This window comes from Triturus cristatus, chromosome 3_2 (genome assembly GCF_964204655.1).
Source record: "Triturus cristatus chromosome 3_2, aTriCri1.1, whole genome shotgun sequence".
Taxonomy (NCBI): Eukaryota; Metazoa; Chordata; class Amphibia; order Caudata; family Salamandridae; genus Triturus; species Triturus cristatus.
Window position 1 is genome coordinate 637,798,675 of NC_140584.1, and position 12,189 is coordinate 637,810,863.

Genomic DNA, 12,189 nt, shown 5'->3' on the forward strand with positions numbered 1-12,189 from the left:
GTGTTGTTTTATTCCGTGTATTTTACACACAGTATAACTGTCTGTTACAGTATACACATGGCAACACTGTTACTTCATTAGAACCACTTTAACAACCAAAGACAGTAATTAACAATTGAATGATGACCAGTCCACCTCTACAAAGGGCCTTCCACTGCGCTGGAGCACTTCTCACACATTTTTATTAACTTTTGATCTGCTTGAGCTAGAGACAGAATTTTATTTTTGCTTAAGTCTACAGGGTATGCGGCAGATAATGGATTATGTGGCAAATGCAGCAAATTCACAGTTATGTGGGAAAATACAGTGGCTACAGGATTGCATAATTTCAGTGGCCGTGCTCTTAGCCAATTTGGAGACAAGAGCCAGGTTAAAGTAATAGTCGGATGTAAGTATGAGATTCAAGTAATGGTCAGGTCTAAGTAATAGTGAAGTCTAGGTAATTGAGCGGAAGGAATAGTAATTAAAGTTGTAGGGGTGAAAGTATTGGGGAAAACTGTCCTGCGGCAGCTCATTTGGTTCTGACTTAAAACTACATAAACACGACCCCCTTCTGAGACTGTACTTCTAAAGGAATCGTACACTTCGGTACAGGTGGATGGAGGCAAGGAAGGGTGACAGAAAAGAACATTATGCACGGAATACCAGAATCTGATAATAGGATAGCAGATAGGCCTCACCAGTCATTGAACCCACTGTGTGTCTACTTTTGATGCCGTCTGTGCACGGTCTCCAGCTGTCCCCTTGCTTACGAAGTGCTATCCTTTTGGGTGTTCTGATTAATATCAATCTTTCATATGTCCTGCCAAATAATGTGGCCAAAATACCGAGTACCACAATATTGTGATGAAAATACTTCTACAATAGATAGGTATAGATTGACTATTTATAACTGAAAATGTATGTACCTTGACAATATTTTTGCAGTCAATTTTTGGTCACAATATTGTGAAAATCTTATTTTTCTCCCACCGTATTTGGCATATAACCATAATTTACAATTCCGGCCTCACCACTGCTAACTGAGACTATTCTGACATTACCGCCCTGCATGTGAAAAACATGTCCCAGCCTCTCAGGCCCATCAGCCCACATCCTTATGATCTGCCTCCGAGATGCATACCCAGGCGCGGTCTTGAGCTTTATCCTCACACCATTGGTTCTGTTGCTCTCCACTTTCCAAGAAATGTCTTGTATGAAAGCGTAGGAGGCCAATACATTGTGTGCTTTACTCTTAACAAATAGTCTTCTCTGGCGAGGGCATTCTTTTCTCCCAAACTAGACACAATTGATAGATAAGGCAGAAGATGTGTGAAGGGGTATTCCTGCGGTCTTCATTAATGGAACTTCAAACCATTGTTCTTCACTGATCACTCACTGTAGAGAAGAAAGCCCTCAGCAAGCCGAAGTACACTCGAGCAAACTAGTGCCCCCTACAGGTGGCAGAGTTATGTGGTCTGGCGCTCTGTTGAAATAAGTCGTGAAATGTCCTTGTTGAGACTCTGGCGTCTGCCTGAAGCTTGCCCCGTTTGTCTTTCAGCACTGCACTTTGACTATGGAAACAGAGACGGCGGATGGCTACATAAATAGTGAGTATTTCTGTGCGCCCCGCTGTAAAACGCTTGTGCTTTCCTCTGTCCGGGCTCTGCGCCCTCTTTGGGCTGCAGAAGGCAGCGCAGTCTGTGCCTACTCTCTTGCCGTCCCTCCCTCCCTACCCTCATCTCTTACCTCCCCTTCGTCCTTCTCTTCCCTCCCCTTCCCTTTCCCCTCCACACACCTCCCTCGCTCCCCTCCCCTCACCCTCCCTCCAACCCTCCCTCCCTCCCTTCCTTCCTTGGTGATTGCCACGGCTGAATATTGTCTTGAAGCCAGTTTACCAGTGGGGATAGTTTATTGGTGTTCAAGCTAGGGAGCAGTGGGTGGGTGTAGGCAGTGACAAGTATCTGGAGGAGATGGAATTTCACAGCGGGTAGGGATGGTGATGGAGGCTGAATGCCTCAATCAGAGATCTTATGCCTTCCTCTGCCCCCATAATGTCCTTAGTGCCTCCAGTTGGATAACATTGCAACAGGCTGCAGAGCTACACCCGTGGCAGCTAATGCTGTAGTGACGGGTGAACCAGTTAAGGGTTGTACTTGCCCTGAGTTTCAGGTCCTGGGACGTTCTTTATTTGACATTCTCTATGTTAAATTATGTTATGCTGTGCTGTTTTACGCACTGCCTTGATGTGCTACACTATACTTTTTATTGTGTGTTGTGTCATACTAGGCTATGGGATCCTACTTAAGTTTAGTTGGAATTGCAGTCCAATGTGTTATGCTGTTAGTTTGTATTATGCCTTTTCCTGCAGGGTGTATATAGTGTTGAACAGGTACTAATCTAGATACAACGGAAAAGGCTTCAAAGCTCTGTGCGCACAAGTTCAGTATCCGTGACTTAATTTAATCCCTATTCTACGCTCAACTCTTAGCGGTCCACCGCTGTAGGACCACAATTAGACAATATATATACAATCCAAGGAGTGTATGTTCTAACTCTTGATAATTTTCAATCAATTATTGCACATTATGGCTGTGGCTGTTAATAATTGATGACTGTAATTTGGATGTATCAGGAAATTTGTGAAGAAAATGGCAATGATGAACATTTTCAAGAAAATTGATGGATCCGAAAATTGAATGAACTTTCATTAATAAAGAAGTTTCCAACTTTAAAAAGCAATTGAAAGTGTTGAGCAGGTGTTGAGACAGAATGTCAGTAAAATAAATATTGTAGGGTAAACTATTGTGTCAAGAATATCGAGGATGAAAATATTGTGACGGTAAATTTCTATAGGTAAGCAGAGATTTACTATATACAAGTCCACATATATGCACCTTGACGATATATATATCTTCATGGTAAGTAGATGTGGAGTTCAGTGTAGTAATTCTATACTTACCTATTTGCGCTTTCCTTCTCAACATTTTGGTCTTTGAATTTTTTGGGGTGATGTTCTGTCCACATAAAATCTTTGTTTCTGATATTCTGCAGTGATCTGTTGAAGACAGCCCTTCTGTGGTCCTTTCAGTGTAGTGGCCTAGCATGAAGGTGGGCTTGGTGGCCTCCTGTGTCTGCATCTGGCCAGAGGTGTCTGTGTGTGGTTGAACGATCATGGCTACATTTGTCGTCATTCATGTTTGTGAGAAAAGAGCCCAGTTAGTGCTTCTTTTTGTTTGTGTGGGGACACTTTTTATTCTGTCGGTGAACTCTGGTAGTTTTGTGAATGGGATTCTATGGCTGTAATGATGAGCGTTTGTTTGTGGCTTTATGTTTGCACTTTGCTTTTTTACAGTCCCCTCTCATGCTTCTTGTATTTACCAGATAACCATTAAACAACACAATGATTCATGTCATCTGATTGCCTGTGTCTTTATAAGATGCAGCCACATGGATGCACATGGGCATCATTTCTTTGATATTTGGCGCTGTTCATGGTAAATGGCGTGCAGTACCAGTTTTATTATATAGATGACCTCTAATAATTTGGAATAATTAAAACAGAAATTTCTTTCTTTCCATCTAATTAAATTCGTAAAAGAATGGTCTTTGTTTTGTTCCACCTGCATAAAAACCCTACTCTGTCTTGGCCTGCTACAAAACCTGCCGCATATGTGCTGCCTGTATTATGTGAGAGAGTAACTGGTTATGTTGAAAAGGGAATGGCGAGGCTGGGGAATGTATAGTGCCACTGTATAAACGTGGGCAGAGAAATAAACACACGGCTGGAGTCTTACTTAGCTGCAGTCACACTCGTGTTTGGTTTGGGTTCATTACTTGGCGTTGAAGTGGGAGCTGCTGTTTGCCGCTTCATCTGTACGATTGTGCGGCTCTGTGTTTAAGCAATGCTGTGTGCTTGTTTCTCCTACCTAATGTGGTGTTTGGTCGGTTTCCATGAAAGTGCCTTTTGTTACTTTGTAAAGCATGTGCATGTGTTTGGTTGTTTCAGGGGATGTGTATAGTTTGCAGTTATGCGTGTGTATTTGCTGCTGTACAAGTGCAGTGCTGACTTATGCGGACTTGGTGAGCTTGTTTATGACGAGCACACCTCTAGGTGATTGTGGCCGTGTATGCAGATCTTTAGCTGTGGAAAGTGTGTGTGCTTGGATGGAGTTTGTGTGTTTAATGTTATATGAAATGTGTCGTAACAGTTGTGTCTGTGTGTCTGCTGTTGTGTATGAAGTTTTGTGGACAAAGTGTGCGTCTGCCCTGCCCTGCATGCTAAATACTGTGCAGTGTGTCCCTGTTTCCCGTAGCAGCATAGCATTGAGCCTGTAGGCATTTGTAAAGCGCCAAGAGGCGTGGTCTGGGCCGCATCAAAGCGCCCTTTCCTGCGCACACAGCGCTGCATGAGCGGCGCCGGCTCACTCTCTCCCCCGGCTGCAGCTGACCCCGCAGGCAGCCGCAGGTTCTTGTTTTTGCCTGAGTGGGGCCGGCTTTGAGGCTTTGATCTCCGACTTGAGCATCAGCTGTCTGTGGGGCAGTAACTAAAGTCCATCTTTTTGTTCCATGAAAGCAGGAGACTCCGAGCTTCTGCCCGAAAGGGATCCCTCCAACATGGCCATTGACCTCACGTCCAGCACGCCCAATGGGCACCACGCGTCGCCAGGTCACATGACGAACAGTAAGTCTTTCATTACTTTTTTCCTTTCATTGTAAAGCCTCTCCCCTGCGATCCCCCGGTGTCATCCTCATGTGTGAGAAGGCACGGCCACCGCTGTGGGCTTGGCAGACACACGCAGAGGAGGCAGCTGCCAGCAACGCGCTGCCAGACGGCTCAGGTACCTGGGCCGCCAGACTGCTCTGGGCTCCCTCAGCCATGAACCTGCTGCCGCCGCTCGGGTACCCCAGGCTGGCCTTTGGGGGCTGGTGCCTCCCCGCGCCAGGTAGGCTACGCTGGGATGAGACTACGGGCACAAGGGAATCACGCTATTTCCCCCAACTGCCAACAGCCAAGAGTCTTTCAATTGTATGGTTTACATTGTTGCTTGACTGATTGTGCCCCAGAGTTAACTTTTTGCCAGAATAGCTGTCCACTCCTTAGCTGTTGGTTGTGTGATTAGAGTACGTTACTAAGGAAAACTTCTGTGCTGTAGGTAAATGTCATGGATGTTCAATTTATGTTCAATTTATATTTCTTTCTTTCTTTCTTTCTTTCTTTCTTTCTTTCTTTCTTTCTTTCTTTCTTTCTTTCTTTCTTTCTTTCTTTCTTTCTTTCCCCTTGCTTTAATTTCTTTATATTTTCTCTACTCTGTCAAATTTGTACCTCTCACCCTCTATTTCATTTCCTATACTTCTTGCTTTTCTTTTGTATTTTATAGATTTTTTTCCTACACTTTCTCTTGGAGTGTTTCTTACATTCTATATTTATTCTCACTGTTCTCCTCTACACTTTCTTTTCTTTTTTCGATTCCTCTTTTCTTCTCATCAGTTCTTTGTCTCTCTCTTACTGTCTCTCTCGTTCTCTCTACATATGTTCTTTTCCCACTTACTTTTTGCTTTTTGACTCTTACATTTTCTAAGTTACTTTCTTTTTCTTTTTCTTCCTCACTTTATTTCATTTTCATTCTCTTCCTTTGCGACTTTTATCTCATGATTGTGTTATCTTTGCTTTTTGTGTTTTTTTTATTCCACACATTTGTCAATTAATCGCTTTTGCCCTCATTTTCGTACCCTCTTGCTTTCTCTGTAGTTTATGCACTTTCTTTATCAAACATTTTTGTTGTTTTGTAAATTTAATTCTGTGTTGTCTTTATGTATTTTGTTACGTGTATATTATTTGTGGATTTTCATGCTCTTTTTCAATTTCCCAGCATTCTATCCATCCATCCATCCATCCATCCATCCATCCATCCATCCATCCATCCATCCATCCATCCATCCATCCATCCATCCATCCATCTATCTATCTATCTATCTATCTATCTATCTATCTATCTATCTATCTATCTATCTATCTATCTATCTATCTATCTATCTATCTATCTATCTATCTATCTATCTATCTATCTATCTACTTTACATCAGTCTACTCGTATTTTTGTCCCCGACCTTCAAACCTTCATTCTGTCTGAGGTATTCAGAATTTTTTAAAGGCATAAAGCCTCGCTATCCGAACGGTATGCTTGGTAAGGGCTGGACTCAGTTTACACGGGGCTGTGCTCATGCAACTCGTGTGTAGGGAGTGGAAGTAAGAAGCTGCCTCCTTTTATGGCAGGTTGGCGGTGCCTTGGAAGCTCTGAACATGGTGGGGATCAAATCAATACACTGTATTGAAACATGTAGGTGTGGGCCACAAGAGTGCCTACCCATGCTCATGACCTAGACAATTTCTTTGTTAGCACATCTTAAAAATCTTGACAAAAGGCCAAAGTTTTACTGTCCTTTCTGAAGAGATGCTCATTAAATATTTCAAAGAATTATTAATTTACCAAGCAAGCCTCATCTTTAACAGAGGTACAGGCAACAGGTAGGGGGGCTGAAATCTTTATTTAGAAAATGGAAGAAATTAAGCATATATTCCGAATATATTTTTAAAGAAATTACCCCAAAAAGTGTTTAAAATGGAGGGATGGAGAGTCCATAGAAACAACAAATTCCGTCAGGAGTGCGGGTGTCACAGGCCATGGCTGCTCATTGTGTCAGGGGTGTTGTAGAAATAAACCAGGGTTGCTACTTGATCATGGCCTGGTGACTGCACTTTGGACTGAATCGCTTCTGGCCGCCAGTGTACATTTGAAGTACAGATCTGCTCATGGGGATGGGAAAACAGTCAAGACTTCGTTCTCATTCATTCTTTGTACTCATTCGAGACTGACAGTCAGTTAGACCACCCACCACCCAGCTGCAGTGGCGACTTGTAGAAAATAGGACAGAATCAGATGCATGCAACAAGTACACAGAGCAATATGGTTCAGTGGGCCGAGAGAGGGCATTTAAAGACCATTATCATACACTGTAACATCTGGTATTTGTAGCGCTTAGAAAGGGCAGCAGTGCACTATTTACAAAAAAACGAGCTTGACAAAACCAAAGGTGGAATGGTGCAGCCGTAAACAAATAGAACAATAAGTCTTTGGGTCCAGTAGAAACATTTCTGCTTTATTCGCATCCAGTATTGAAAGTTGTAGAATCCAAAGGTTAAAAACATCCAGTCAACGTGTTTCATTCAAGCTCCATTGAACTTCTTCAGGGCTTGTGCTTATATGTCATTGAGCATCTATTTCGATTTGTTTGAATCCGTCAATTTTCCATGTTTTTCCACTTTATTTTGTAACGGACTCCCGTGGTAATTACTAATTCGATATGAGGATATTTATTCCCCTTGTCCAATACCTAAATCCGTATTGTGTAGCGGAAACCCACGTCTGGTTGTTTTCATAAAAAAACAAGCTATTAGAAGTAAAGTCCAAGTAAAAGCCAGGAGATCACTCTGTGCCTGTCTAGGAGTTTGGGTACCTGTTTCTGACACTTTGTTATTATTAGGAGCGAACCTCAAAACAGTTCTATAGTTGGGGGTTAAATACCTATTGCTGAGATGTGTGTAATATCTGCGGGTAGAAGGTCAAACATCAGCATACCTTTACATCATTCAGTGGCTGATGCAAGCAGCTATTTTGATTAGAGGCCGATTATTGCATTTTGAGTTCTATACAGAACTTTGGAGACAATGGAGACAAGTGCAAAATAATAAAAAAAAATTCTACAAGAACGATCTTCTGTTTTCTTATGCAAGATATGCACTTTTTAAAGTCGAGCATTCCCAGCCTTTTGCCTTCCAACAGTATGAAAGAACTCTAACAATGTGCACCCTATGCACTGTGTCTGCTTATACCTTGATAGTGTAGCAGGGTAACGGCACAGGCATCAGAGAACCCAAGCCCTACTAAAATGATGCTATCGGTGTTGGTTAGAGGGACTCTAGGTTCTGGTGAATCCACTGGTGAGTCCATGGGCTGCTCCAGGGCTCACTACCCCAAACAGCCCGCAGCACTCTATAGCTGCAGCCAGAACACCTGCCACGGTTTGGAGCAGCAGGAGTTACATTTCTACACAACCAAATCACACATACATGCTTAGGTATATGCATAAAGCATGCATGCTTAAAATACATATAATACCCGCATGCATCCATTTATATATGCATGTACACACACAGTCAGGAACAATACATACTAATCTCTGTGTGTATTCAGCCCTGTTTGTTCCTACCACATAGTTTTGACTTGGTATGTTGTATATTTTCATCAGCTTTGTCTGTTTGTAGAGGTTTTAATTAACCATACAATAATATGGACTACTACTACGAATCTCTGGCCATCAGAAGAAAATGGGCAGGGCCTGAGAGGGACATGAGATGATGCCGCAAATGGTGTTGAGAATAATATACTTCCCCCCCCTTCTCCAGGATTTCATATATTTTTTTTTTTTTGGGACATACACATACTTACCGACTGTCATTGCCACTAACAAGTAGAATGGTGTAAATGGCAGCTGGTATTTTAGCTTTTCGGGTCATTATAAAACCTCTTGTGAAAGGGAGACAGGCCGGAAATATTAGGGAGTCAGAGGGGATATGATGTGATCTGTGATAAAGAAAGGGGAGACTGGATAGATCGATCGGGGAGACAAAGAATGAGAGGAGAACTGACGGCCAGAAGCTCCACTATGGAGAAGCAAGGAAAGGAGGGTGTGAAATAAAAGGCAAACAGAGACCGGAATGGAAGAAAAAGCAAGCGAGAGAGAAAGCTGAGTTGACAGGCAGAGATGAGGAGATAGAAAAAGTTACAAGTTCAGCACTCAGTAGGTTCAACTCTGGGCATGTGTTAAGGTGGGCTCCTAAAACCCCTCCCCTCTAGTGATCTTCCTCTAGTCAGAGTGGCTCGGGATGGCAGCCGACAGGTGGTAGTGAGTGACTCATAACCAACCAGCTAGTCAGGCTCAGTCAGATCCTTCTCTGGCAGCAGTATTATATCACTCATGCAGTTCTCCACTGTCACTGCAAGGCGGCAGTGCACCTTGTGCACTATACAAAGTGAAAGACACGCATGCTGCTTTTCTTTCATTTTTAATTGTATTTGACCCCATCTGTTCCCATTTTTCACACAGTGGCAGGTGTACATATCTGTGCGGTCAAAGATCCTACTTTAAAAGTTATCAATTTCTTCTGAAGGTCTGGTTTTCCTTTCTGTTTCTCAAGTTCTCTGTTTATTTGCCTTGCCCTGTGCTCTTCATCTCCATCCCTCCTTTCACTCTAACTATCCTCTTGCCTGACATTTCAACACATTTGGTCTCGTCCTTTCCATTTTTCAAGGGGGCTCCTCCAGTCTCAGTAATAGCTCTCAGGAATTGGTCTCCTGTCTGTGCCTAGATGAGACCTTCTCTCAGCACTAGGGATGAGGCCTTCGTAGCACAATGGATGAGGCATCCCCTCAGCGCTATGGAGGAGGCCTGCTCTCAATGGTATAAAGGCTGCCTCTTCTCAGCAATAATGAGAAGGCGCACTTTCAGGCTAGGTTGCCGGCATGACCAGGTCTTCCAGTGTGCTGATGTACAGGAGTTCCACGCTAATAAGCATGTCACCAGGCAAAATACTCAAGGAGTCTTGATTTATACCCTCAGTGGGTCTTCTCCAAAACTGATTTACTTATATTGATATATAGAGATGTATAGGTGGCTGGGAGTAACATAAATTAACTCATATATCGAAACCCCAGTCACTGTGTAGATTAGGTTTTTATGGTCCTGAAGAAAAACCTTTAGATCATTCACATGACTAAATTAGGCTTGAAACATGTCGACCATCAGCTACCTTAGATAATCACTTCAAGTTGGTGGCACCACATATTTTAACATAGGCAGTAGGACTCAATCATTAAAATATTTCTGTAGAGCACCCCGTGGCCTATTTTTATCCCAATATTTCACATATTTATTTAAAATACATCAATATAATTTTTTACCCACATTTCACCATACAGCTTATAAAAAGATATCCGGTAAAGAGCCCCCATTGAGTGTGCCCTTCGGGCATTGCAGTGCCAGCCCGATGAGAAGCATAAGCACAATGATGAAGCATGACACCTGTCTAGGGATGTGAGGGTATTTGTTCCTACAGAGTAATGCTCCCTGCAGACTCTGTGGATCTTAACTGACCTAAGCAGACAAATCCATACTTACTATGAACTGCATACCCCTGTGATCTTGGAGTACTTTCAGTACCTTAATGAGGCCTCCTCTTAGCTCCACAAAGGAGGCTTCCACTCAGAGCTAATGAGGCTGCCTTCTCTGAGCACTAGGGGAAGGCCTTCTCTCACCGTTAGGGAGGAGGCGTCTTCTCATTGCCTGGGAGGAGGCCTTCTCTCATCACAAGGAAGAGGCCTTCTCAGCACAAGGGGGAGGAGGCCTCTCTGTGCGAGAGAGGGTCTTCTTACGATGAGGATGCTTCCTCTCATTGATAGGGTGGAGACTTCTCCTCAATGCAAGAAAGGCAGCCTTCTCTGAGCACCGAAGAGGAGGCCTCATTTCTGCGCTAGGTCCACAAGCTTGGAAGCGGAACTCACCTCCCAATTTAATAACAAATTTACAACAGAACATTTATATTCTGGAAGCTTTGCCATCTATTGCCTCTAAACAGTTAACCATGATATTAATCATCTGGTACTATGATTAATATTTCATCAATAAATATGTTAAGGGGCAAATGGGTTGCAGGGGGGATAAACAAAAATTGAAAAAAAACGTACCTGCAGCCATCACAGTCGCGCTCTTTTGGTCCTTTTTACAGAGGAAAGGCACTAGATCCCAGAATGCCCTGCGGCCAATCCTGAAGCTACTCTCACGCATGAACGCAGCTTCAGGATTGGCCTTAGTGCCTCGATTTGTGCACCAGGAGAGACTGTGAGTCTGTGCCTGATCTGTCCAACCCAGCTGCGTTGCTGGATTGGAGAGAGCTTTTCACTGCGCATGACGGTTTTGCACTACCACTCCCCTCAGTGCCTGTCACTACCAGGGCCCATCCCCAAGACTCTTTATGAAAGGACAAATAAAACGTGTGTCGTTTTATGTTTCCTGTTCTACTGTTTTTTGGGGAGGCGACGGTGCTCCACCACAGTGGAGGAGCCATCGCTGCAAAGTGCCAAGATACCCATCAGTGAAGGCAGATTTTACAAACAAGCATGTTGAGTAGCGTCAGCAGGAGGAGTCCAGAGCCTCCTTGCTCAGCGTGTAGGCGCTTCAATAGCTGCAAGCTTCCGTAATTATAGTGCAATCCAGCGCAAGCTCGATAGATTCTGGGAAATGCATGAGGAGAGCCGCCAGTGACATCGGCAGGGCATGGCTTAGTATAGTGATGGAGACCGTGAATTCAGTTCTCCACAGTGTCAGAAGCCTGAACAATTCACTCACCCTGAAGGAACAGCAATGTGTGGTGAAATGTCTTGGTGCACAGTAGTGGCTCTACTCTACATATATGAATAAAAATTTAGTTGACTTAATCAAAACACCAGTGTTTATATTTGTGCTGCTCTTCGTTATCCGTGGTCATAGCTAGCTGCTTCTCAGGATTTTCTGACTTATAAGGGCAACGGTTTTCTTTTAGGAAAAGCTTTTGGGGTGCAAAGAGATGTTCCCGCCCTGCTCTTTGCTTATTGCTGTAGTAGCTTTAGCTATTGTTTAACCCATGTCCTTTAAAACATATGTGACCCACTGAGAGATTTCTGAGGCACCGTATTTTCTGATGTAGTTTTAAAAGTAAGTTTGTTCGCTTGGCAAATTAGGGCCTCAATATGGGCACCAGAGTGCGCATGTTCACACTACCTGGCTACGCCAAGGAGGACATTGTTGTGGTACAATCTAACATTTTAAAATGTTCACTACTACTGGTCCGTGGTATTGCACTTGCATACGTGCACCCACAGCTTCCATCTTAGGAAGTGTGGAGACCATTATATGCGGACATGATGCGTTGCCTTCACGAGGGCCTAGTTCCTCCTCAACTACTCACTCTAATGGGAGCACGCTCTCGTGTGAGTAGGCTGCCTGGGCGCAGTGAGCGGTAACGGTGCTATAAACAGAAGTATCATAATTAGTTGATATCTTGGTCATTTGTTAATTCCATATAGTCTATGGCAAATCCTGCAGCAGACAGTC

The 12,189-nt window shown here is 43.4% G+C and overlaps 1 protein-coding gene across 19 annotated transcripts in view; it reads left to right on the forward strand.

Annotated features, from left to right (window-relative positions):
• LOC146857876 (zinc finger protein Helios-like) overlaps window positions 1-12,189 on the forward strand; it is a 186,221-nt gene that overhangs the window by 11,072 nt on the left and 162,960 nt on the right. For 8 of the 19 annotated variants that reach the window (XM_085648570.1, XM_085648581.1, XM_085648567.1 and 5 more), the window contains exons 2-3: window positions 1,541-1,589; window positions 4,556-4,663. In XM_085648570.1, the coding sequence (XP_085504696.1) occupies window positions 1,556-1,589; window positions 4,556-4,663 (142 nt within the window). In that variant the 5' untranslated portion in view covers window positions 1,541-1,555. The other 11 variants (XM_085648564.1, XM_085648580.1, XM_085648571.1 and 8 more) reach the window with 5 other exon arrangements.